The sequence below is a fragment of the Chamaea fasciata genome, unplaced genomic scaffold, assembly GCF_029207755.1.
Source record: "Chamaea fasciata isolate MVZ Bird 193981 ecotype frontalis unplaced genomic scaffold, bChaFas1.0.hap1 SCAF_4, whole genome shotgun sequence".
Taxonomy (NCBI): domain Eukaryota; kingdom Metazoa; phylum Chordata; class Aves; order Passeriformes; family Sylviidae; genus Chamaea; species Chamaea fasciata.
In genome coordinates, this window is record NW_027094089.1 from 8,321,064 (window position 1) to 8,347,451 (window position 26,388).

The 26,388-nt window shown below is 39.1% G+C and overlaps 1 protein-coding gene across 1 annotated transcript in view; it reads left to right on the top strand.

Annotated features, from left to right (window-relative positions):
• The window catches only part of FREM1 (FRAS1 related extracellular matrix 1), a 67,031-nt gene that overhangs the window by 30,460 nt on the left and 10,183 nt on the right, over positions 1 to 26,388 (top strand). Inside the window, exons 20-35 of the mRNA XM_066180824.1 lie at positions 170 to 398; positions 2,156 to 2,300; positions 4,636 to 4,777; positions 6,147 to 6,342; positions 7,489 to 7,753; positions 12,722 to 13,136; positions 14,248 to 14,449; positions 14,907 to 15,051; positions 17,570 to 17,699; positions 19,083 to 19,155; positions 20,034 to 20,183; positions 21,395 to 21,633; positions 22,332 to 22,379; positions 22,656 to 22,814; positions 23,007 to 23,132; positions 23,807 to 23,922. Of these exons, the coding sequence (XP_066036921.1) occupies positions 170 to 398; positions 2,156 to 2,300; positions 4,636 to 4,777; positions 6,147 to 6,342; positions 7,489 to 7,753; positions 12,722 to 13,136; positions 14,248 to 14,449; positions 14,907 to 15,051; positions 17,570 to 17,699; positions 19,083 to 19,155; positions 20,034 to 20,183; positions 21,395 to 21,633; positions 22,332 to 22,379; positions 22,656 to 22,814; positions 23,007 to 23,132; positions 23,807 to 23,922 (2,780 nt within the window). The remainder of the gene's footprint in view (positions 1 to 169; positions 399 to 2,155; positions 2,301 to 4,635; positions 4,778 to 6,146; positions 6,343 to 7,488; positions 7,754 to 12,721; positions 13,137 to 14,247; positions 14,450 to 14,906; positions 15,052 to 17,569; positions 17,700 to 19,082; positions 19,156 to 20,033; positions 20,184 to 21,394; positions 21,634 to 22,331; positions 22,380 to 22,655; positions 22,815 to 23,006; positions 23,133 to 23,806; positions 23,923 to 26,388) is intronic.

The window sequence follows — 26,388 nt, forward strand, 5'->3', positions numbered from 1 at the left end:
GTCTCTTAAACTGGCTGAAATCAGTAGCTCGTTAAAAAGATACTGGGTAAGGGGTGGATGAATCAAGTGAAACACTTGTACACAAAAATACCCTACTCAAGAAATCATGCTAGAATTCTATTATTTCTTATTATGTAAAAGAATTGAATGTTTTTTCTTTCATGTTCAGGTTCAAGAAGGGGAGATGAAAGAGCTGGATCTGTCTGTTATCAATGCGGTTGATCTGGATGTGCCTCCAGACCCTCTAGTATTTGGGGTTGTGCAGAGGCCCTCATATGGGTTCCTCATTAATGGTGTTCACAGCAGCGATCTTCTATACTATAAAGAGTTAATTAACCATGATCACCACAGCCATAGGTTGCTTGGTCATGACTTTTCCATGGAGCAGCTGAGGAATGGTAGGTGCATCATTCTTCTGACAGTGCTCTTTCATTCCTTTAATGAGGTAAGTGAAATACTAAAGAAACCTCCATCACTTATTTATTCACTTGCCTTGTGTTTATTTTCAAAACAATGTTTAGGAATGGAAGTTGTCTATTTAATGCTATTCTTGTCTATTGATTTTAGAAACTGTCAATTAAATCCTCCTGAGAGACGTCTGTATCAAAAAGGGTAGCAATATGTGTAGGAAAATAATCTGTCTTGAAAAAAAAACCCAAACCCCCCCCCCCCCCCAAAAAAAAAAAAACAACCCAAAAAAAAACCCCACCAAAAAAAACCAAGAAGGAATAATGTAATATAATGTAACATCATCAAACAGATTTGTGAACGTTTTACAGCACCTAGAATAGAGTGTATTCTAGAGTCAACAAGTGTAGCAGTGCGTAGCTACAGTTAACATTGTGTCCAGGGAGGTACAGGGCAGGCAGGGAAACAGACAAGACGAGTCTCTGTTGTGTTAAGCTTGAGCATCCATTTTTACTTCTCCCCCGAGCTGGGGAGGGAGAAGACTGAGCAGGTGAGCAGGGGCAGGGTTGTGGGTTTTATAGGGTATCATAGAGGAGAAGTCTTATGGTTTGAGTCTAGGCAGGAGATAACAAAAGGAGAAAAAGCTCAGATTTCAGCCTTCTCAGAACAGGAGGACTCCACAAACAAGACTGATTCAAACACACATTAACTGATCATGGGGCTAAGTATATTTAAGTATTACAGAATCCTACTCCATTTTGGGTTGCAAGTGACTTTTATGGGTCAACAAATCCACCTCCCCTGCCATGGGCAGGCACAACTTGGACTGGTCCAAGTTGCCTAAAGCCTCATTTAACCTGACCTTGAACACTTCAAGCGTGCCACAAGCACTCTGGGCAAATTGTTTCAGTGTCTCACCACACTTACTGTAAAGTGTTTTGTCCTTATGTTCAAACCTACTCCCACCCCTTGTTATGTCACTACAGGCATTGGTAAAAAATGTCTCTCTACCTTCCCTATAAACCTTTAGACATTGAAAGGCTGCAAAATACCGTGTGTCTAGCAATAAACATACAAACCAGGACTCCACAGTTTAGCATAATCAGTCAGCCTGCTTTAAAGCAGCAAATCTATTTCAAGTACCTGTAATGAAAAAGTGTATTTAACACTGCAAGGAATATAGTGGATTCCTCCCCACTGTGGCTATTTAGTGATACATGGAATCTATCAGTATAAAGAGGGGCATGAATACAATACTGTCACTCAAATTGCAGCTCAGCCCTCAAAACCCAAGGAAAGATTTTTTTCTCTCTGCCTGTCTAATATGAACCTCCAGAAATATCAGGTCTCCACCCCAAATTCTTCTGCCTTGTCAAGTCTTGATTTTGACTTTCTTTCTTGGCTTTTGCCTTTTGTTATCCACAATGCTGAATGAGCCACCTTTGGCCTAGAACTTCTGATTGTCTGTGGTCAATCTTAGGTCGGGCTGATGACCTTGAGTCAATAGTATCTTGTTAAATCACTGAACAGCAGTGGCTCATCAAACTCATCTTCTGATAGCTAAGGCGAGTTTATTGTTACCCTAGCATATGGGGAGGGGAGATGGAAGAAAGGTGATTGAAGCAGAGTGAAATGATGAGAGGGATTTTGCAGAAGTCAGATTAAGTTGTTTTTCCCATTTCTCTCACCCATTCTCCCTCTCCCTTTCTTTCTCTCTTCTTTTTCTCCCCCTTCCTCCGTCACATAGGAATGAAACTAATGTACATGCATGACAACTCTGAAAACCTCACTGACAGCTTTAAAATTCAGCTATCAGATGGAAAACATAAAGTCCTCAGAACCATTTCAGTAAAGGTCATTCCAGTTAATGATGAGAAACCAGTGTTGAGCAAGTAAGTAATTTGTTCCTGTTTCTGACAGTGGGAGGATGTGTTCAGACAAAATGATGGAAAAGTGAACAAAACACCAAATCATAGAATCATACCATTATTAAGGTTGGAAAAGACCTTTAAGATAATCAAGTCCAACCATCAACCTAGCATCCCACCATGTCCACCATTAAACTGTGTCTTTGGTGTCTGATGCAAAGAGGAAGCCATAATTAGTAACAGACTAATGTCAGTAAAAATGTTTCTATGTAGATCTCTATATTTTATTTAACATTTTTTTTTTTTTACTGAAAGAAGAGCATGCATAGTGTTGCTCTATACTGAGCAAATAGAGGAAAAATAAAACTATGTGGGGAATAATGTTCATTGTTTCTTTCACAAGTTGCTTCAAGGTGTTTGCCAGGTGTTGCAGCTCTGCTGAACACCATCCACCATGGTACTGTTTTTCGCTTCCTTTAGACAAACACCTGCCTAAAACATCTCTCTGAAAGCAGCTCTGGATTTTGGCATGAGAGGATCCATACCAAAGCTTGGATCACAAGCTTGAAGTAGGGGAAGGGTTCTCAGAGTATAATTCTCTTATTTTATATTCTAAAACTCTTTTTCTCTCTCAAAATTCAACTGCTGCAAAGGCACACATTAACTTTCCTTACACTTCAAAGCTAGGAGTCGTAAATGAATTGGACATGATCAGAAATTGCCTGGCAGACCATTTATAGACCATTATAGGCAGCTGGCTGCAAGTGAGCTAAACTTCCTGGACATTTTAAACAGGAGCTCATCCCCCTGGGATCTCCAACTGATGACTTGTCACAGAGCATCAGGACCTCCATACTTGTGACTGTTTTCCAGCCCCAGACAGGCAGATGGGAAGCTAAGAGTCCAAAGGTTTTGTGGATATAGTTGTGAACCTCTAAAGTTTGCATTTCAGACTTACAACCTGTTAAGCTGTTTGCCACTAAGGAGGGAATTTCTGATTCCTCAGGGTATTTGGTCTGCTTTCAGATCAGAGTTACATTTCCCACTGCAAAGAATTTTTAATGCTATTTTTTTACCAGGCAGAGCTTCCTGCAGCAACAAATGTAAGTTTCTTAGTTAAAAGACTTTCAGTGATCACATAAATCTAACATGAGAGAATGTCAATTCTCAGTTAGAATAAAAAGTATAATATATGTATGCATTTTTCATGTACAGATAATTACTGATAATTGCCTATTTGTTCTTCACATGCTATAGCTGGATCTACCATTTTCCGCCCTCTCTCTCTGAAAGGAGATGATGAAATGCAAGAAATCAAGTGTTTTTAACTTTTCCCAGCTAGATCCAGAAACTGTTTCTTCCTTGTCTGGGAATGTTAGGTCTCACTACTTGCCATTCCCGTGAACAGCATAGATTGACACGTCTATTTCCAAAATAGCTATTCCTTTATATGAAGTTACTGCCTCTTGCCTGTTACTCCTCCACTGAGATAAGGTGTGCTGCCAGTATTTAACCAGTAGTGCTTTAAGAAAATGTTCTGTTTGGCACTGTGGTGATTTAGCTGCCGCATTCCGTCACTGCACCTTCACTGCAGGGTACAAAGTTTTTATGCTAGTGCAGTGTTTTACAGGTGAATATTGGGCAGTACCTGTAAGCTTTTCTTAACCTTTTCACCTTGGGGCACTTTCCACCCTAGGGGTTTTCAGCTTTCATCTCCATTAGTTATGGTCAATAGACTGAAGAACCTGTGGTGGGGTGGTTTTGGCCGGCAAAAAATGCCTCTTATTCACAGTGATTGTCAAAACCTCAATCTGGCACCTCTTGGATTTCATCCTGTAGCAGAGAGTGCCCTTGGGGAAAGTAAAAGCTTCACATATTCCTCCTGAGAGCCTCTTCCCAAAATGAGATCTGGGTGCATAAAGAAACCAGCTAGATATGGTTGTGTCTCTTACAGATAAAGGTGAGCCCTGAAGACTAGTTGTTTGAAAGACAGTAATTTCCTAAATAAACAATCAGTTCATTAGAGCCAGTATTGCTCTGCTCTGTGTTAGCAGTAATAATGCTTACATTGTCTTCTTCCTATAGATTGTTTGAAAGTAAGCAGAACAGGATCCAGGGGAATAAGAGGGATATGTTAACTCTGTTTTAGGTACTACTGTTGTTTCTCTCCATTGTAAAGAGAAGCTTGTCTGCTCTGCTTGCTTTTTTTCTCTTTTGAACTGAAATAGGCACTCTTGTTCTATTCTCTCTGCAGCTGTGATTTCTGTCAGCATTTGGTTAGCCCATATTTCTGGCAAGGAAATTACATGTTGAAAAGGTTCCTTTTATTGCATCAATACATGACTTTTAATTTTTTCAGGAAGAATGATATAGAGGTGAACATAGGTGAAACTCAAATAATTTCTAGTGCTGTTCTGTCAGCAGAAGATAAAGATACCCCCAGGGAGAGAATTTACTACTTATTTGAAAGACTTCCAGAAAATGGTCAGCTTCAGCTCAAGGTTAGTCTTTGTACTTCAACAAAACCAGGCATGCAAAGAACTCTCTCCTTTTAGAGCAAAATGAAGTTCATTTTCCTTTTCTCCCAAATGCCTGTCATATTCTGAAGTAGAGAGCTTGGCCAGTTTGATTGTTGAAGGAGTGCTTGAGTCAAATAATGATGCTGTCCCAGAGGCTTTGCACTAAAACCCAGGTCCTGAACAGGTGAAGATGGAAGGTAAAAAACATGGCAAATCATCTGAGGTGAAAATTGAGAGAAGATAATCATCCCACAAGTTAGGGGGGAATGGGGGGCAGAATCCTTGGTTTAAAAAAAAATAGTGCCTTTATTTCAGTTACCTCAGGGTTCAGAAAGCATGGAAGGAGTTGCATGTGAAAGAATGATGCTTCTCATCAACTAGAAGAAAAGCATGGGGGGAAGAAGGGAAAAGAAAGATGATGGAAAGGATATATCAAGATGAAGGGCAAAAAGTAAGATTAGAAATGGAAGATGAAATGATAATCTGCTGACCAAAGACAGAAAAAAAGTGCCTCTTTTAAATAGCATGCATACATGATAGAAATAAAATTCCATTTCTGAAACTTGTGAACTTGGAAAGCATTTTGATGCTTGATCTCAACATCAATCTATGGATCACATAAGACTTTTGAATTAAGTCTCAGGAAAGAGACAGCTTCTGACTGGAGTCTGTCAGTTTGAACATATAGGGTGTATATATATATATCTTAGCTCTCTGTCCTTGATAACCTTTGCTATAAATCTAGTGATGCTGTTACTGCTGCTAAATGACAGCTTCATGGATCTGTCCAATTTAGAAAAGTAAGAAATTTTATGGTGTGATTCAGGTTTTTTTTTTTTGTTTGGGTTTTTTGTTGTTGTTGTTTTTTTTTTTTTTTTTTTTTTTTTTTTTTTGTTTTTTTTTTTTTAAATAGTTGAGGACCTCTGGGGCTCTAAATTTCTGTGCTTCCATGAAGTTATTTCTGATACTGTTTTAGCTATGATTTCAGAGAGAACCAAGAGCAGATTTGTGAAATTAAGAAATAGAAAACATAAGCTGGGTCAGAAACTATTTAATTTTCATCTTGGTATCTGATTGAGAAGTGTGCAGAAATTTATTTCCTAGAGTAAAAGTGGCTAAACTCCATATTACTCTATTTTATTAATGATCATTGTATCTTCTCCAGCCTTATATTTGCTGGAAGAAAAACTTGAGTAATTTACTGCCCTTCAAAACATTCTGTGAGGAAAGAGCCTATAGAAGGAAAGCCAGGTAGCTGCCACTAGCAATCTATAAAACTACAAGGAACACATTTAACTGGGAAGGATGTGTGGGTGATTATCAGTTAATAAAGCATGCTTATGCTTTTTAGGTAGGACAAGAATGGGTAACTCTCCGAACTGGAATGAAGTGCACCCAGGAAGAGGTGGATATGAACCTTATGAGATATGTCCACACAGGAACTGTGGGGTCCAAGAAAAAAGACAGCTTCGCATTTTACCTCTGGGATGGGTACAACAGATCCCCAGCTGTGGACTTCTACATAAATATCAAGGACTTGGAAAAGGGTAGAGATCCACTAAACTTGGTGTTTTACGGTGCCTATATTGGTTTCTGAAGCCAAGATATTTCAATACATGTCCTGATCCTTTCCTTAGCACTATATAGGCCCTGGCCAGTGTCCCTGCAGATCCTGTAAGTCTGACTGCTTGGATTTCACTGTTGGCCAAGTCCTGGGATTTGAAAAGGCTCTGCTGCCTGCAATGTGTTGCACCCTGCCTCTCAGGATTCCCAGCTGCTTTGCAAATAGAGCTAAAAATATCTTTCTGATACTAGTTTTATGTCTGAGTAAATCAGCACAGAAAAATGGCAAGAACATAAAAAAAAGAGAGACTGTAAGACTGTAAGGAATAACCTGAGAGACAGAGCTGAACAGTCTTTTGCCTACCTTTTTATTATGTCTGTGTTAGAAACATATAGGTTTACCTGACACTGCTAAGATTGGAAGACATGTCAAAAGAGGCTGTGGTCTCTTCATCCTTGGCCCCAATAGGATAATAGTTTTCAGATTCCAACAAGAAATAGCCCCAGGAAATGTGGCTATAGCTAATCTTATGGCTGACCCTGTTTTTGAGCAGAAGGTCAGAATAAAGATATCCTGAAGTCCCTTCCATGCTGAATGCAGCAATGTATCTGTGTAACAGGCCATTCTGATGCACCAGCCAAACTGGTTGTGAGTAATATTATCAAACCACCTGCAGTTTTGTTATTAGAGCTCTCAGGAATTCATCAAGGTTACTGAGAAAACAACAAGATCAAAAATAAGAAGAGAGCCTGAGAAAATGTCTGCCAAAAATGTAAACCCTAGAAAGGGGAAGCACAACGTGAGGACAGATGCTTGACCAATTGGATGTCCTGAAGGATGTGTGCCTGCCTCATGAAGAAGCAGCTTGGCCAACCTGGAGATGCATGCCCACATGGACAGTAGACCCAGAATCTATATCTGGCATGTAATGTAAACAATATATGGCTTCTGTTGGAATCATATTGATTCATTTATTCAGGGGCCCATTTCTCCCCTGCAGATGAATTTCTCTATAATCCTAAAGTCTTACACTTATTCTACCAGTGATGGCTTTCCTGTGACTAAACAATGCAGAAGAGATCATCCAGTTCAATATAACTTTTTCAGTGTTGTTTTGTCTATTCCACAGGAGACATTGCTGTTTTTACGAAACTTTTTAGAGTGCCAAAAGGAGATCGCAGCTACATTACAACTGATGTCCTCTTTGCACTGGACAGTACTGACAAGCCAGAGGAGCTCCTTTATGTGATAACCTCCCCACCCCAATATGGACAAATAGAGTATGTCAGCTATCCTGGCATCCCCATTACAAGCTTCAGTCAAATAGATGTAGAACGACAGATTGTCTGCTATGTTCCCAAAGCCACGGCAGTCGTTCATGAAGATAAATTCAGGTAAGGAGTAGTACCCCACCCCACAAGCTCTTCTCTTTGAATCTTTGGGGTATTTAAGAAACCTGCACTACACAACACAAAACACCCCAAAAAACCCCAAAAGAAAATATTAAAAAGTGCTGGAGGCTCTGTGTAAACTCACAATGTTTATATAGCGCATCTGTTTCTACTGCAATAAATATAGTTGGCAGTGCTTTGGTAATAAATGCATTTTCTCATTGATGCTGAAAACATAACCAGAGACACATTTACTCAATGATACTAGCTTCAACACCTAGGCATACACAGCTGTTAAAATTTAAGTGAGAGAGAAGGACTGAAAACATACTTGCTGGAAGTTTATTTTCGTTTCTTGCGACAGCTGGATGTGGTAAAGCAGGTCTGTTCAGGTATTAAATAACAGCTTTCTTATCTGTTATAATTAACATATGAATTTGATTGTTTGAGTACATGGGGGTTTTTTGAATCCCCAAGTATTCTGGAATATAATGAAAACCAATCCACTTAACCTATTTTGACACCACCATAGCTCAGAAATTCATGTAGACACTTGAAATTTGGGGGTGAATCCATAGGCTTACCTACAGGCCCAGCTCAGCAGCATAATGAAAGTTATTTTCACCTGTTTCTGAAATTTTCCACTTAGAACTGTTTATACTAGGTGCATTCATTTTATTCTAAAAGGAGCCTACCTTGGTTATAAAGTAGAATAGTGCAATGAATTATCATCAGATAAAAAGCAGATGTACTGTTCAAAGACTTGGGGACAGTTTTGTAAAAGATCAAAATTAGGGAAAAGAAAAAGCTCAAAAATAAAGAAAATGTAAGAATGCTTACTCTTTTGTTAATATTGGCAGTTTTCTCTGAAAACAGCCTTTGACAGAAGATGGGCTAATGGTAAAATTCAAAATTAGGAGCATATTATTTTTCATTTGACTAAGAAAAATTAAAGAGTTTGCTCCTAAGAGCTGCAATTCAGAAGAAGACCCCTGTTTACACTCTCTTAGACTAGATTCTGATCTGAACGGCTTTTACTGTGAGGCATGATGAAGGTCAAGAACATTGTCCAGTTTGAGAAGTTTTTTGCAACCAAGTCAAGCAAGTAGGGCGTTGAGACATTGAATAAACCTCCCTGTGATCCTGGGTCATGTAGCATTGTTTAGAGTTAACCTGAAAGTTATTCTGAAACTTTCCTCAGATGAAACATTTTCAACTATCTCTTCCACTGCATTCAGTATGGTGGAAATTCTAGTCAGGAGATTTGTCTGATTCACTTGTACTCACTACAGAAAAAGTGAAGAAATATTTCCCGGTTTTAAGTTTCTTAGTTGTGAAACACTTTCACCAAAACTAGAATTAGCTTATACAAGTAAGGTTGCAGTCATGCCAGCCCTAGTTTGGGCAGCATAGTACAGTGCCTTGTGTCAGTATGACTTCCATATCCTAACAAAAGCAGATCAAACAATTCTAGGTAAATTGCAAATGTGGATAAACCAAATGCTTTCTGTTTAGGCCAATGGCTAAGAACCAAACCAGAAAATAAGCTGTATAAAAGTAAGGTTATGATCCTTTAATAAATACTGATATTTGATAACTATTTTAATCCAAATAATTATCTTCCTTGATTTTATCATTTTGAAAATAATTTGGTTTTGTGTAGACATATAAATATTCTGGCAGAATAGTATTATTATTTCAACAAGGAATTAATTATATGGCTAATTGTGGGAGGAGGAGGAATTAACTGACCAGATTTTTACTTCCCACTAAAGTACATCCTTCAGACATAAATTTACCCGTATTGTTTGGTTCTGTTGGCCTAGAAGAAAGATTGGCAGTGCTTGTCTGGACAGATGACTTCAAGTGATTAGCGACCTGATATCAGATGCTGGCAGCAGGATACTAAAAGAATATGCTAATGTCCTCCATTTTGACATGCTGGCTCGATTTTGTAATGAGTTGGCACTATTTATGATTCCATTTTTATCTTTTAAATGCCATGACAGATGGTAGGTCCTATTGCCAACTCCATTGACATCAAACTTCAGAAAGCATGAAATGTTGGTAGTTGTGAAATCAAACCATGCATCATGTCCTCCAAACTTTGCCTGGGAATTGTACCCTAAATTTCATCTGAGAGAATATTTTCTGCTCTCCAATCCTGAGGAAATTACAAAGCAGACATAAACCAGAAATAAACAACCAAAATCTCACAAAGTTCAAAAAGAAGGACATCTTGGACATAGGCAATTTCATCATCAGTGAAACAGCAGTGAATGAAATTCATGGTAAATTTCAGTCTGATGTATATATGCGGGAGCTTTGCTCCTATCTAGTATTCTGGATAAGGCTGGATGAATCTTCAGTTTCATGAACTGAATTACCTAAGTCTTTCACTAAATATTGTTTGCAACATAATCCAAATGTTTTTACAGCAATCAAAAGAATGAGAGAAAATTCACTTCTGCTGCAATCCTCCAGGCCTTCTGAGAGAATGTTAAGGTCTTGATTGAAGGTGCTTTACCTGTTTTTCTCCTAACAGAGTATTTATCATTATTATTCTAGTTCTGCATTTCATTTCAGAGAGGTTACAAATAGCACAACCCTTTTACCATTTGTACAATAGCATTAGGTCAGCATTAGGTTCCCAGCTGGGAATACCATCCTCAGCAAACATATTTCTAACTGCTACATAGTCCCTGGTCTGCCTATGCTCATTCCCATCTGTTTCATGGCATACTGCCAGTTTACAAATGATCAAGCTCTAATCATCCAGTGTTGGTGAAGGCAATGAGGAGTTTTAGACAGACAGACTGTGTGACGCAGTAAGCTGTTCCATGACCTACTGAAAGTCACTCACACTCAAGTCATGCAGGAATACATTAGGCGTTGACCCTGTAATTTTAAAAGTACTTCTTCAAGGTCTGCAGTCAAGAGACCAAGGGGAAACATATAATCCACTAAATGTCAGCCAGTCCCCATTTTACTGGTAGAAGAGTATTAGGTGGAATGCATCCAGCAAGGCTGGTCCTCATACTGTCTGAAACAACTGTCCCACCCTAGCAGAGACAGGTTTCTTTGCACAGCAGACTGCTCTGACTAAGGCAGAACATAACTGTGTCAAAACCACCTGAAAAAATGTTGTTGCATGTACTGTGCAGCATAATCACTGAAATTTATGTAGAAAGACAGGTAACTCACATGCTATACGCTGATGGGACATGAAGGATCGCAAGACATTTTCAAGGCAATTTTTAGTTTCATGTACCCTCAAAAGTTTTTTTTACAGGCATGAAAATGTTCCATGTAATTCTTTTCAGAAGAAAATACATAAATAATGATCTTGCCAGTGAAATCTAAGATGAATTTTAAAGGCTAAAAGATTGGTTTTCTCCTTATTTTTCTCCATAACTAAATTTAATAATAAATTCCTGCAGACCATGCTGTCCCTCTTATGGCAAAAGCCCATACCCAGCTGGTATGCTTCTGTCATGGTTTAACTGCAGCTGGCAACTAAGCACCAGGCCACTGCTCACTCCCTCCCCACCTGGTAGGTCCGGGAAGAGAATTGGAAAGGTAAAAGTGAGAAACTCATGGGTTGAGATAGAGACAGTTTAATAGGTAAAGCTAAAGCTCTTCATGCAAGCAAAGCAAAACAAAGAATTGATCCACTGTTTCTTGTGGGCAGGCATGTGTTCAGCCATCCCCAGGAAAGCAGAGTTCCCCCAAGCACAACAGTGACTTGGGAAGACAAATGCCACCTCTCCAAATGTCTCCCCCTCCCTCCTTCTCCATTCCCAGCTCTAGACACTGAGCATGACGCCAGATGGTCTGGGATATCCTTCAGGTCAGCTGACCTGGTAGTGGCCCCTCCCAACTCCTTATGCACTCCCAACCCAATAACTGGTGCTGCAGTGTGAGAGGCAGAAAAAGCCTTGATTCTGTGTAAGCACTGCTCAGCAGTAACAAAACCAAAGCACTCTTATGTTATCAACACGATTTACAGCACAAATCAGAACCACAGCCCCATACAAGTGACTATGAAGAAAATTAACTCTATCCCAGTCAACAACAGCAGAGCTTCCAACAGATTTTCTCTACAGCCTTGGGCACCTGTCTCTTAGTTTTGAAAGGAAAACTATCTGTAGTGAATAATCATATCTTTAGCGTATCTAAGGAAACATCACTACTTGAGAGAGAACTCCAAGACACTCTGTGGCTATTGATAGATATTCCCAGCATGGAAAAAGAACTGTGCAGATACGAACATTTGATAAGTTTATGCTACGGATATCTATGTTTTTAACATTACCCTATACAATTCGTACAGTTCTTCCCAATATCTTCATATTTCAGTGAAACTTGACTTGTAAACATAAATCAGTCCGTCTGAATAGATGAAAATTTAAAGATGCAGTTAGTGCCTAAAGAAACCCATGAAGTGAGATAAGGCTGAATCTTTCTCCAGTTTGGCTTTTCAGATAATTTTGGGGGCATTGGGTAGAAAAGATTTGTAACAGTGAACAGAAAGAAACCCAACCCAAACCAAACCTGGCAGGCCATGCATTTCCCATACCTCTTTCTGTAAGCTGTAGCTGTTATTGCCATGTAACAAAGTGAAGATAAATTCTAAGGGTGTGTAAAATATGTATGCCAGAAGCTACAATAAGCCTCCCAGGCAGCCTTTCCTTTAAGGTCTCCTCCGCCTGTAGCTCAGCTGGAATACTAGATCATCTCTGTTATGACTGTTGGTCTTCATGGCCTTTCCTCCTGTCATATATCTGGCTGTCTGCTTACATGTTTTTAAGTTTTACATCCACTCCACTCAGTCTGTGCTCCACCCAACTCTTCTACTTTTGCAGTATCAACACAGGCAAGTCCTGTAGTAAAGGTCTGCATTATCATTTCATTTCAGTACATGGTGAATCAAGAACAGATGCTGAAGACTGCCTTGCCTCTCTTTGCCAGATTCATCATCAGCAATGGACTGAGGACTAAGCATGGGACATTCAAGATTGCCTTGGAGGCAGCTGACCAGGCTTTACCCATTCTATCTAGGAACATGGGGTTAAGATTGAAGGAAGGAGCTATGGCATTTCTTACTCCTGATGTACTGCAGCTTTCAGACCCAGACACTGCGAAAGAAAACCTTACCTTCCTCTTGGCTCAGCTCCCTCAGTATGGTCATCTCTATTGTCAGGGGGCTGTGCTACTGCAGTACAACTTCACACAGCTAGATGTGGACAACAGGGATGTTGCATACAAGCACGGAGGTGGGAATTCCCAGATTGACAGATTTACATTTATTGCCACAGATAGGACTAACCAAGGCTTCATCGTGAATGGGAGGGTACAGAGCAAGCCAGTGGCCTTCACTATTCAGGCAAGTGTGACTACAGGCCTACTTAAGAGAGATAAATAGCATGATAAGATCAAAAATGTAGCAGTTTTGATGACAGCTGCTACTTGCTGCAGTCTCTGATTTAACTCTGCAGCTAAAATGTTTGCTTTTTGTGTTCAATGAATAATTAACCTGGGGAATTAACTACTTGCTGAAATGCATAAAGATAGGCAAGTAAATACTTATATACTTAATATCTGCATGCTAAAAATTTTACATAGAAATCTCAACTATGGGAAGGATAGAACTTTCTCCTTCTCTGCTTTCCAACATGGTGCCTAACCTTGTGATTTGCACACACGGGGGTGTGAGTATGACTGCTGATCTTCATGTCACGAGAATCTTGAACTATTGCCGCTTTGCTTCCCCACCTAGACATCCTGTCTTCTCTCTGAGAGTCTCTGTAAGATGCCTGCTCTGATTCTTCTTTCTTTGCTAGAATCTTTCTGTTCACTTCCCATTTCCCCTGTTTTCAAGTCCTTCATACTTCATCATAGGCTCAGATATGTTTGCTGTGATTTTTTGTAAGTATCTATGTGTCATGTTTCAGTACACAAAGTATGCCTGGTTGCATTGTGTGTCCAAATTCTGTGTTTCAAACCCATGATACTAATGAAGAGGCTGTCAATATTTCCTGATAACAAAGTTTCAAGTTATAGGATGAGTGAGGGATACTGTTTCTGCAGAGGGTGAGATAGGGGAACAGCAACATCCATTGTGGAATGATAGAAGACTCATCAGAATTTGTTAAAGGTGGCATTTTAAAATGAAACAGAGGTGGCAAACCTTCGCTGCAGTTATCTTTTGCTGTGAAGAAAATTACATAAAAAATGAGGGCTATGGGGAATACGGGACATAAGGGCAGAGGTACATACAATTTGTGTTACACTCCCCAGAGTGTAGTATACCCTGCTGCATGTGACAACTGATGGGCAATCTGGGCCTGGAAACTTCTCATGGGAAGTACAACTTAACCGGAACACAGGGTTCTGCTGCAGATTATGAGCCAAAGTGGCTATTGCCACCCTCTTCTAGCAAAAGCAGGAAAGAGAATATCCTGATGTTGTAAAATGAATGTCTAACTTTGATTTAGGTGGATCATCTGGACAAAGTGGCACCAAAAATTATTCATCTCCATTGCTTTTCTGATGTGGAACTGCTTAAGAATGGCAATTATGGGATCTATATTACTGCCAGGTCCCTGAGGGCATTTGACCCCAATACAGAAGATGACAAAATAATTTTTAAGATCTTGCGAGGTCCTTATTATGGCTACCTGGAAAATATAACAACAGGTGATTTTTTTTATAATCTTTATTTTGGTCCATACCAAACCAGATTTCAATCCCTACCCTATTAATGTTTGCTTGATAGAGAGAATCTAAATTTCTTAGCAAACTTTGGGCAAAGTTTGACTGTAGTAACAAAATTTTTACAATGAAACCTGAGTCTCAAGTTTGTTATGAATCCTCAAAGCACTTGAGATAATTTTTAATAGCTGAAGTTCAGTAACTTTTTTATTTCTATCAAGAAAAAAAAAGATTAATATTGAAATTAGCCTTTGGAAAAACAGGTTACACAGGAAGAAATTGGCAGGGGCTTATAATGAGCAGATGTTGCTGTTTAGCTATAAACCCACATTTCCCTAAGTTCAGATTCTCAACAAAACAAAAGTTGAAAAGAGTCTATGTGAACTACGTGGTTCTTATTAGCAGGCATTTGGATCACCTGTATATTACTTGTCTTTCCTAGGTGAATTCATTTGGGAAGGATTTAGCCAAAAGGATTTAAACAGCAAAACTATACTTTATGTCATCAATCAATCACGAGAAGTAAATGCAGACAACTTGGAGTTTCAAGTGACAGATGCCAGCGGAAACTGTGCAGCACCCCAAAGGTAGCTCCAGGCCTTGGTGATATGAGGTGTACTGCAGTGTGCTTACCACCCCCTTGGGCAAATGAACATATGCTGGGCTTGAAGCCATGCAGACATGGACATAGCTACAACTCAACCTGCCATTGCTTTTGTTAGAGTAGAGGGTTTCTTCCCTTCAGGAAGGTGAAATACAAGGGGTGAGCTCCAGGTTAGACTGTGTCACAGTTCTCAATGGCCTTCAGGGGCTCACTGGGAAACATGATACATTTAGTGGAAGTTGGGCATTTGGTGATCCGAGATGCTGAAGGATGGGACTACTGCCTCATGATCAAAGTCCTGCAGCTGCATCTTGCCCTTAGCTGATGGCAGTGCATTTTTCACAAACTTGAGATTACAATGGAGGAGATGCTCTCAAATGAGAAAGCTATGAGCAATATATTTCTGCAAAAGAGCACTGAAAGAAGGTGGAGAACATACAGCATCTTCTTTGTCATCCACTGCACACTGTATCAGGCACACCATCCACTATCTCCTTGTGACATACAATAAGGAAAATTAGAATATCATCCAAAACTGTGCTTTGATGAAAAAAAACAGAAGTGTGAGTAGCTCTTCAGCAGAGGCAATGCTTCTCTTTATTTCTGAAAACAGGGCTAAGTGTTCAACCAACTTATTTAATCAGAAGAAATTGAGAAAGAAAAAAACCCCAAATAGCATGCTTTTTCTTGTCTAAAGTGGCTACTCACAAACCAGGACTCATGGTGAAGAAAGAGGAAAAAAGAGCTGTACCCAGGGGCAGAGCACTTCCCTGAATGCTGGAGAGAGGACAGGGACTGAACTGAGCTGCAGGCAGCATTTAGGCAGTTATGTGCTGTGCCAAAAGATGTCCCTATACAAAAACACATCTGAGCATGGACAGCCCAGCTGCTCTGTGCTGGCTTGCAGATGAACCAATATTAAGACCACCATTATGTGATGCTACTTCTCATGGGAAACTAAATTAATGGTAGTGCATAGCACAACCTTAGGAAAAGAGCAGAGAAAAAGCTCTATTTTTTTTCAAAAAATAGGCATTACAGTGAAATTATCCCCTAGCAGACAAAAGCGATTTTTAAGTGAAAAAATAGTATTTTAATGTCAGATTTAAAATTTTGTGAGATATTTTCTTGATTTAAAGTACTTATCAACTAATGATCACTGGTTCTAAATACAAGATTTATTGTTTATGTCCCAGCTTTTATGTGAATGCTGCTGGACTACATCTGGTACATTCGTCTTCTTTAGCAAAAATAAAGCAAATCAACTTCTAAATGGGTTTTCTACAAAATTATCATCAGAGGATAGAGGAGAACAGGAAGAAACTTCCACCTGTGATAGAGCTAGTCAGCTGTGAAAGGCCTATAAGTTTGTTTCAGTAAAGTTCAAATTGTAAAACAGCTCAGCTTATTTTCCTTCTTTGTACTCTCATTCATCCCTCTCTGACTCTCACATTTTTATCTCCCTAATTTTTATGACAGCTTTAAAAAAGGAAAGATACTTATTGACTACTTTGTGCAGCACACAATCTTCTGAGGTTCAGACACTGTCCCCATCCTCCATAACCAATTCTGAAATTCAGTGCATAAGACACCTGGAATCATAGAGGGGAAAGGTTGAAGAGTGAAGTATGCAGAGTACTAAAGAAAGAGGAGGAGGGAAGGCCCTTGCACAGACGCAGAAAAGTCCTAGAGCATACTCTGTATGCTACAGAAGGAGAATTAGAGCATAGATGAAGGTAGATGGGTGGATATTGGGTGATCGAAGAGACGGGGTCCCCGTGGCTTGCATCAATGAAGCCAATTTTGTTGAACACATTGCTGGTTTATATATATTTCAAGCATGAGCTAAAAATAACTACTTGCTTAAGCAATAACATAACAACCATATCTAAGTTTCCCAATACCATTGCTTGACCATGGGCTAACACAGACTTGCACAGGCCTGTACTCTCTTGCATACCAAGCACACCCTTATCTCTTCCTTCCTTCAGGGTCCTGCCTCGACTTGCCAGGTCTTGTGGCTGACTAAATTTAGCACATCTAATTCTGTAATGAGTTCAGCAGTACTTTGAGTCCTGCTTTTCAGCTGTATTTCCACAGGTGGAAAGGTGGATATTGCTGATAAAAAGACTGGAGATTGAGAGTATAATAAAATTGCAAAGCTAAAAGGAACCAGGATAAACAGTGATAACTTCTCTTGGCCTATTGTTATTATGTACAAACTGCTCTTCTCAAAGTTGCTGCAGAATCACTCAGGCTGTGAAACTAGGCTCAAGTGTGTTTTAGGGTAGATCAGGGCTGGTCTAGAAGATTTATTATCTGCCTCTTCCTAATCAGTTAAATCACACAAATGTGTTGATTTGGGGACAAAGACTCAGTATGTGTATTGGCTAAATCAGCAGTTGGGAGAGAAGGCTCCTCACACAGCCTCTATGCAGCAGGGGCTGGGGGTGGCTGGCCAGGTGGCTTAGCTCTACACTCACACTCCTTCTCTCCCACAGGCTGGAGCTACGGTGGTCTCGAATTGAAATGCTACAGACTGAATATGAGGTGTGTGAAAACATGGAAGAGGTGTCTCTGAAAATCACCAGGGCAGGACACTCAGGGGAGTCTGCCTTTATAACCATGAAGGTAAAACCAAAAGCCAACAACCTTAATTAAAAATAAAAAGGGCAACCTGTTATTTTTTTTCCTCAGATGTAAAGATAATTCAGTAATCATACAAGAGACCAAGTGATTCAATCCATACTTACTGGGACATTGCCCTTGCTACTACAGATGGCTGAAACAATTCTGATAAAATTTCTTGAGTTTTAAGTAGAAATGCTAATTTACCAAACCTGGAATGTTTTTGATCAGCGTTTCAGTTTTGATGAAAAAACAGAGTAGGCAGTTTTCTCTGGTACTGTGCTCAGAAGCTTGGTTTCCAGGATCTGCCACTTTAAAATCCAGGCTTTGGGCAATCTGGGGCCTTGGGGCTTTTGTTTTGCCTTCTCAGGCTGGAGGAGCCCAGCAGGTATAGGGGCTTCAACTGCACAGCCATGGCAGCCTTCTCCATTTCTCCTCCTACTGCCCACAGCCTAGGAAAACTCCCAATATCTTCAATGTCTGCCTCTGTTTTATGTCAGAAAGACTAGACTGAAAGCTGGAGGCTATAATTTTCTAAAACAGGTTTTGTGCAACTTGCCTTCACAAATTTTATCTTTCCTCATAAAGTAGAAATTCCAGTATTTTATCAACTCCCCTTCCTAGAGAAATAGCATTTTTTCCCCCTCACAGTTTGTTGGGATTATAGCCCTAATTAGAAACATAATTTTGATTTTTCTTCTACTGAAGTTAGTGGGAATTTTGTTAATGATGCCACCAGGGGCCATCCTGTCCTATGCTTCACAGACACCAGTGATTCTACTCTAGCAGTCATTTTCAGAAATAGACCAGTGAAATTGGTTCCAGCATCGAGAACTGGAACACATACAGTGTGTGGAAACTGTGGTACCTCCTATGAAAATTCAGAAGAGTTGGTGGAATCCCTATACATATGTAGTGTTCACATCTATACTAATGATTCTTTGGGGATGACAGAAGGCTCTGTGCTAAAAAGCTTCTTTCAAGGTATTACAAAGGGCCAAATAGGAAAACAGGGCCAGGTTGTTGCTGTGTTTCCGAGATGACAGGATGTGCCTGTGCAGGAGCCAGGTATCGCAGGGTCCCCAGGCATGGTGAGCAGCAGTGTTACCTGGTGTTGTCAACTAGCAGTCTGAGAGGGGAGTAAGCAAAATTATAAGATAGAGAATTTTTTTTTTATGATGCATTTTTTAAGTCATGAGCAAGGACAGAATGACAGTTGCACATAAGAAGATTTATTTTTCAGGTCTTTATTTTTTTTTTCAGCCTGATTATGTATGGGTTGGCCTGTCTATTTGAAAGGTACAAAGTACCTCCAGCATGCAGTAGAATGCAGTGGTTTGGTGAAATGGGTCACAGCATGGCATTTACTGTTTGATGTCTTCTCAGGTCAATGAAATATCTGCTAAGCTGGGAAAGGACTTCACGGTGACTCCCTCCAAGCTTGTTCAGTTTGATCCAGGTGTGAAACAGTGCACTGAATAACTCTAAAACTAATTCACTGATTTTGGAAGAGTGAACTCTTGCTTTGGAGAGTGCAATCTATTACTTATCTGTAGCTAGAGAAGCTGAATAGTATTTAAGACTTGGGCTCATTTTTTGGAAGTACTATGGGCATCTTCAGTGAATTGGTATCTTCATTACTTAGCATGAGATTGCCTACAGTCTTCTACAACAGTAAAAATAGCAAAAGTGCTGAAATGATGTCTCCTAATCTCTCAACAACTAGGCTGGATAGGACTCACCCTGAGCTGAGCTCTGGGATGCTTTGAAGACTTCAATCATTGTAGGTAAAACCCAGGACACAGGTCAAATTTAGATTAAACTGACAACAACCTAGGTTATTCAAGATGGCCAAGGGCCTTTTTCATTCACATACAAGCCTGAAGTTACCCAGTAAAAACAAGGAAACAAGAAAAAACAGTAAAATTTGCCTAAAAGGTTGCACTTCAATCTAACATGGGTTGTGACCCTTTTGCAGGAATTTTAAATAACTGTTGCATCTTTAAAGTTAAGATTTTCAGATAAATACACTATGATACATTTTCTCTTGAAAATCACAGTGGAAGCCCTAAATCTATGTACTGCAGTGCAATTTTGCACATCTACAGCAGCTTTTTGTTAGCGTGTGCACTTCAACTGAATCACCATTGCCCAGGAACAAATTCAAACTTAATCTTATTTGGAAGAACAGCAGGAGTCCAGTCAGTCAGTAGGAGCACAATAGCATACACAATCTACTCCATTCTAGCTGCAGACATGTTAATTAATCTATTTTTTTGACACCCTGAGTGATTGAAAAAGCACTTACAGAGTAATTAAAATGTTTATTTCTGCTAGGAGTGTCAACCAAGATGTGGAATATAGCAATTACCTATGACAGATTAGAGGAAGATGATGAAGTCTTTGAAGTTGTTCTGAACTCCCCTGTGAATGCTGTTCTTGGCAGACGGACAAAAGCTGTAGTGAAAATTTTGGACTCAAAAACAGGTATTCTGTTTTGAGCTTTGTAACTAAGAAGGTGGGACAATCTTGGCTGTGTAGCTACCTATTTTCAACCACAAGTTGTTCCTAACACTCACCATTAACTCAAACTGCCTAATTTCTTTCTAGAGAAGAGACGCTCGACACTTGCAGGCCCTTTATTCTCTCACAAAATCGTATGCATCCTCTTCGGAAACACAGCATGGAGAAACCAATGTATACAAAATGAGAAAAGTGCCAGGAAAGAAACCACTTTCATTTTCACTTTTTCAGCAGCTCTCATTTATTAAAGTGGGAAAAATTTGGTTTAGGTCCATTAGAGTATTTTTCCATTTATTATTTAGTTGTTACACACCCTCTAAAAGAGATTTACTTTCCTCTCAAAAAAAGAAACATAGCAAATTAACCCATCTATCTCTTAGCAATATATTTTTCAATGCTTAAAAACCACAGTCCACAACTTCACAGTAAAGAGTTTAGTCTTTGAAGACTGCATTATCCTTGTGTTTTTCAGTGATCGAAAGTGGTGTGCCTAAAATCAGACCAAAAAGGAGCCAACTAGAGAAACAGAAACATAGGAAAACTGTAGAAAAATAAAAATAACTAGAAAAGCAGCTGCATCCTCTGACCTCTGAAGAGTATTGTTTCTTCTGGTGTTTAGTTAAACAGTATTTAAAATATCCACGTTGCAATGAATTAAGATTCATGTTACAAAAAGCCCCTTTAAAATTTCAGATTTGTTTTCTCCTAAACATTCCTAGTGTAAATCAAGACTTAATTGATGCAACAAGTTTATTGAAACAACAGTGTTCTGGATTTCCAAGAAGAAACTTCTCTGGGCATGATGGAAGTATCATCAGTGGTAGAGATACCTGTATACTCAGGGCCAAAAACCCCAGCACTTCGAAGCCCAGTATAAGCATGACAACAGGTATTTTCAGTAGATGCTTGGTTGAAATTCTGACCTGTGTGTAGACAGATGCATCATATGTAACATCTTACTTATATAGATACTAGTTGCAGCTATAGTCATAGATAACCTCAGAAACAAGGGTGACTGAACAAACAGCAAATAAACTACCTCAAGTAAAGGAATCATCTAACTTTTAAGGACAAGCTGTTTATGTGCCCATGTCAAGATGACCAGTTATCTGCTAAGAACTATGCAGTTAGTTATGCAGTTAGAACTGACCATCTGCCATATTTTATGCTTCCAGGTCAATGCAGCTATTCCCGTTCTTCTGGCCAAAGCAAGCATGACTTCTGGGGGAGAGGCATGCAGTTTCTAGTTTCCTTGGGCTCCTCTTCGCCTTCCAGGCCTGGCAATGTTTCCTTGGAAGGGGTCCCACTGCCTCCTTCCAAAGGCATGAGAGAGCATGGAGGAGACATGCGGCAGGAGCACAGCTTGGCGAATCGGTCAAGGACCAGGTTGAGAGTAATTGGAAATGGCAGAATAGTAAGACACTTCTATAGTTCAGTGATGGACTGATTTGTGAATTTATTGTGATGTGATATCTTCATTTAACTGTCATTTTTGTAGCAATTCTATCCAACAACACAATAACTATAAGCTACATGAGTTTGTTTTGAGTCAGACCTGGAAGCTATTTAAAAATCTGTAAGTAAAAAGCGAAAACCAAACCAGCCTGATTTTGAGGATCCATGTATGCAAGAGAGGAATAAAATCAAGACTTGGGGGAGGAAGCAGGCATGGAGCAACTTCAGCAATTATGAAACTTCTAATCTCATATAATAACTATGGGTAAGTTAGAAGTTGGTAGAGCCAGGCAAACATATAGAAGCTACGTATCTGGTACCAAAGGTAAAATGCTAAAAATTCTGTTAGCTGAAATAGGGAATAGTTATTTCAACCTTGCCCACTGATTCTCCTGCTTAAGCTATATTGATTTTTAACTAGGTATTTAGTAACTTTCTGCTAATGTCACCTGAAAAGTTATTGAAATCTGTTTTTATGAACGCTGAACATTACATTTGTAATTTTTTCTCCTTTCAGAAATTATATGTTTCTGTACTAAAAGAGATAGAACTAAACCAAAGACATGCTCTGCATGATGTATAACCTAGTAGTAAATGAGTCTTGTTTCTAAAATATGTGAATATACCCATCTCATTTTGCTGTTCTACATTTTTCAGGTTCATCCTTCATCTGTATTTAGAAATGAAACAGATGTGGTTTTCAAAGTAAGACTATTATGGGTATTGGTTGGACATTTCCATGATTTTTTTTCCTCATTCTGTTCTTTCTATGCTTTATAGCTCTTAAAATTTGTTATATCCAATACTTTATTTTCCTATGCATCTTTCTTTTTCTTTGGTGTAATTTCCCTTGATTTACAATAATTTGTATACTAATTAAATGTAATTATTTGCTTATTTAGTTTACTTAAGAGTTGCTTGTAGGTACTAACCCTCTCTCTTCCTCTCCTGTTCTTGTGTGTGTGATACTGTAAAATGAAGTATCATGGGATCGTATCACTCAAAACAGAGGATGACATCTCCTCAGCCGAAACCAACAAGAAGGCACAACCACAGATAAATGTCATCTCCTCTAGGAAAACCGAAATCTCACAGGCTGGTGAGGCAGAACTTGCAGCTGAACCAAGATCAAAACATAAGGTACAAAACTTTTTTCTCTATGGGCATTTTCACCATCTGTTTTCAGTTGTGCTGTTTTCCAAAATGATTTAACACCTAGAAGAGTTTCCATGGCATAAGATTCTAATATAAGAACTAATTGATCTATTTAATTTCATGTGTTTTGTGTAATTATTTTCCTTCAAATGTTCAAATGACATTTTCTCTTTCCAGGACTTTCACTCTTTTCAAAAGGCTTGTACACCAGATTTAAAGGGTCTCTTGCATTATGAAGAAAGCACACAGAAGTTATTTCAGTGTGATGGGATAACATGGAAATTCTGGAATTCCCAAAGCAAGGTAAAAATATAGCCATGTATAAGTATCTACCTCACAGCATGAAGTCTATGATTGGTGGCACCCTAAAGCAAAAGACCTTCCTGTAACTGTTACTTACTTGAACACAGAATAAATGTTATCCAGATTCAGGTTTCCTTTCAGCAGAAACAGGAGTTTCCCGGGAATATGATTAGCACTTGACTGCTGCAGTTGCCTTTCCTCTTGGTCATCCACAGGTGCTCCTGAAAAAACCACATGAGCACTAGTGTCTTGGTGCTTGTGATGATGTGGGCATAACACAGTCAGTGAATGAAGTCTGTGGGACAACAGCTGGAATTTAGTAAAATAAGCTTACTTAGGTTTTCTGCAAACAAACATTCCCCACACCACTTAAGATGTCATGCTGAATTTTGTTGCACTGCTTTCCCTGTACAGACTACAGGAGACAGAAAATGGTGTCCAAACTAATGTAAAATCTTTAGAGCATTTTTGGAACTGAATCCTACTGTCACCATTAAAGCTACTAATTACAGATTTTAGGATCCTCTGTCAGGCATGATTTATTTAAATCTTTTAAGCAGTGCTGTAGCTTTTTTTATAGACACTAAAGTTCATGCTCGGTTTAATTTTAGACATTAGTGCACAGACAATCTGTGCACAGACAGAAGTCTGTTTTACCTCTTCTTTTATTTTAGGAGGTAACAATGAAGAAATGTCCCTCTGGATGGACTTCTCATGAGGGCAGCTGCTACTTCTTGGTAGTGAATCACAAGGTCACCTGGAACACTGCTGCTCGGGCTTGCAGACAACAGTAAGAGACCATCATCCATTTGCTGTGCAGTGCTGTTACCCTGAGCTGAATGCCACCCTTGAGGCCAAATTTATTTGGATAAGCCCAGCTTTTGCTGTTCTGTACAGCTCCCCCCAGATATTGAACAAATCCTGGGATTCAAACACAGTGGACAATGGAAATAATACTGTCATAATGTTCCAGATAGTGATGCTATCTGAATCCCAGCATGAATTCCCAAAGCTGTCCATCTGCAGAGAGGACACTTTCCTAATGGGAGAGTTAGTTTGGGAGAAGAGCAACTCAGAGTCAGTAAAGGTTCAGAATTTCATCCTCTCTTACCCACAACTTCCTTGGCACTGCCTCCTCTTGCTATAGCAATGGTAAATATTGTCAGCTTCTGTGAACCTCACTATATTTTTCCGAAGATGCAGTTTGGATGATTCTGTAACTACTTGAAAACTTTTACACTTATTTTAAGAGTGCATTTCTGACTTTTTAAGGATATTACAATAACAACAACAACAACAATAATAAAACAGTTGTCTCAAAGTAGGAGATAAAAAAACTGCCAGTCTTGCTTTCTGGACACTTTCTTTGAGATTTTGGCTGTAGGAGTATTAGGTTAGCATTGGAAAAATGTTACCCATGGTAACATGAAGCTTGTCTGAGGATAGGCATGCTCTGTACCTTGTTCTGAATTGTGAGAACCAGGTTGAAAACCAGCCAGAAAAATATGAAGGGCTTAAAAAGACCTCTCCACTACTCCAGAACTCTCCATTACTCCAAAGGAAAATTGAAACAGGGAAGAGTTGGAAATGATAGAAACAGAATACGTTCCATAACAGAATATGTTCCTTCCATAGTGGAAGGACATGCTAAATCGTGAATAATGGCCAAGCATGCATAACAAGCATTGATTCATTCCACTCAGTTATGCCAGATTATGTTGTCTTGGTGACATGCAAAAGAAAAGTCATGATACTATTACCACCCAACTGATGGACGATATTCTTTACTAAATGTGCTCTTGTGAGCTCACCCCAAATATTATGTTATTACTTCGTTTCTTTACAATTTCAGTTCCTGAAATTGTTATTATCTGCTTTTATTATGTTACTTGTTAGCAAATGAAGCTATAAATTGTGAATATTTTTATATTTTTTTCTGAAGACTTCAACAGTAAATTGATCTCTTGGAACGATATGTTGCTCCACCGAGACGCATTTCCTACCTTCTCAGAGAGTGTGATCTTTGTGACCCATATTTTTTGTAGGCGTTAGCTTCTTGATTAAGGCTATAGTGTGCAATGTAGATATTAAGGTGAATAAAAGTAAATAAATGTAAACAACAGTAACTAAAAGACAGTGGTAAAAAAACTACACAGAAAATCAAGGCATATCACTGAATCCACAAGGAAATGAATCCTAGGGTGGTGCTAATTCAATTATTGTGATACTAACACAGACCAAGGAAGATTTATCTCAGGAAATGGGGTACTCCTTGGCTCCACCTGGAACTGATTTACAAAAGTGCAGCTCCAGGAACATGCTAAAATGTGGTACAAGCACATAACTTATTAAATTTTGTTTTGTGCTTTTCCCCAGCTCCTCCAGCAATCATCACCACCAATAATCGCAGTGTTTCATTTATTAATACTGTTTCAGTTGACATTTAAATGTTTCAAACAGGGAAATAAAACTACCATGGAGGTCAGTTCTCAATTTTCAATAGATCAAACAACCTAGATATTAAATGAAAATATTAGAATTGACTTTCAGTAAATTGGCCAACTTTCATGATAAAAAGAATAATTTTTTATTACTACAATAATGGCATAATTTTAAGCTCCTATTCATTGCTAGAATTTTTTATTATACAGAACTGAGAAAAGGGCCCAAGCATTGTAAAAGTTGATTCACTAGCAGTCTGTAAGTAACCAGCCTCCTACCTCTTTTGAGACAACCTTGCAATCCTGAGGTGAGGGACTTGGGAACAGGCTATACAAAAAGTACACAGAAGTAGGCAGGATGAAAAGTGTCTGGAGAAGGTCCACAAGGACGATCCAGGGACAGAAAAGCCTGCCATGTGAAGAAAGAAGGCATAGGGGAGCCCTTATCACCATATTTCAGTATTTAGAGAGTGGCTAACAAGAAGATGGAGACTCCCTTTTTGCAAAGAGTCATATAGAAAAGGTGAACATCTATGGGAACAAGTTACTTCTGGGAAGATTCCGATTACACACAAGGGAATTTTTTTTTTCATGGTTAGATCAGCTGTTAGAAGACAGCTACCAGGGATGTGGTAGATTCCCCAACATCAGATACTTTTAAGGTTTAGCTAGACAGAGTGCTGTCCCATCTTGTCTGGACTGTCCTTTTGCCAAGAAAGGCTGGGACCAGATGATCCTTGAAGTTCCTTCCAACCTGAGAGTCTGTGATTCTATTCCATCAAAGTAATGCTATCAATTAATTGTGGAAGTAGTTG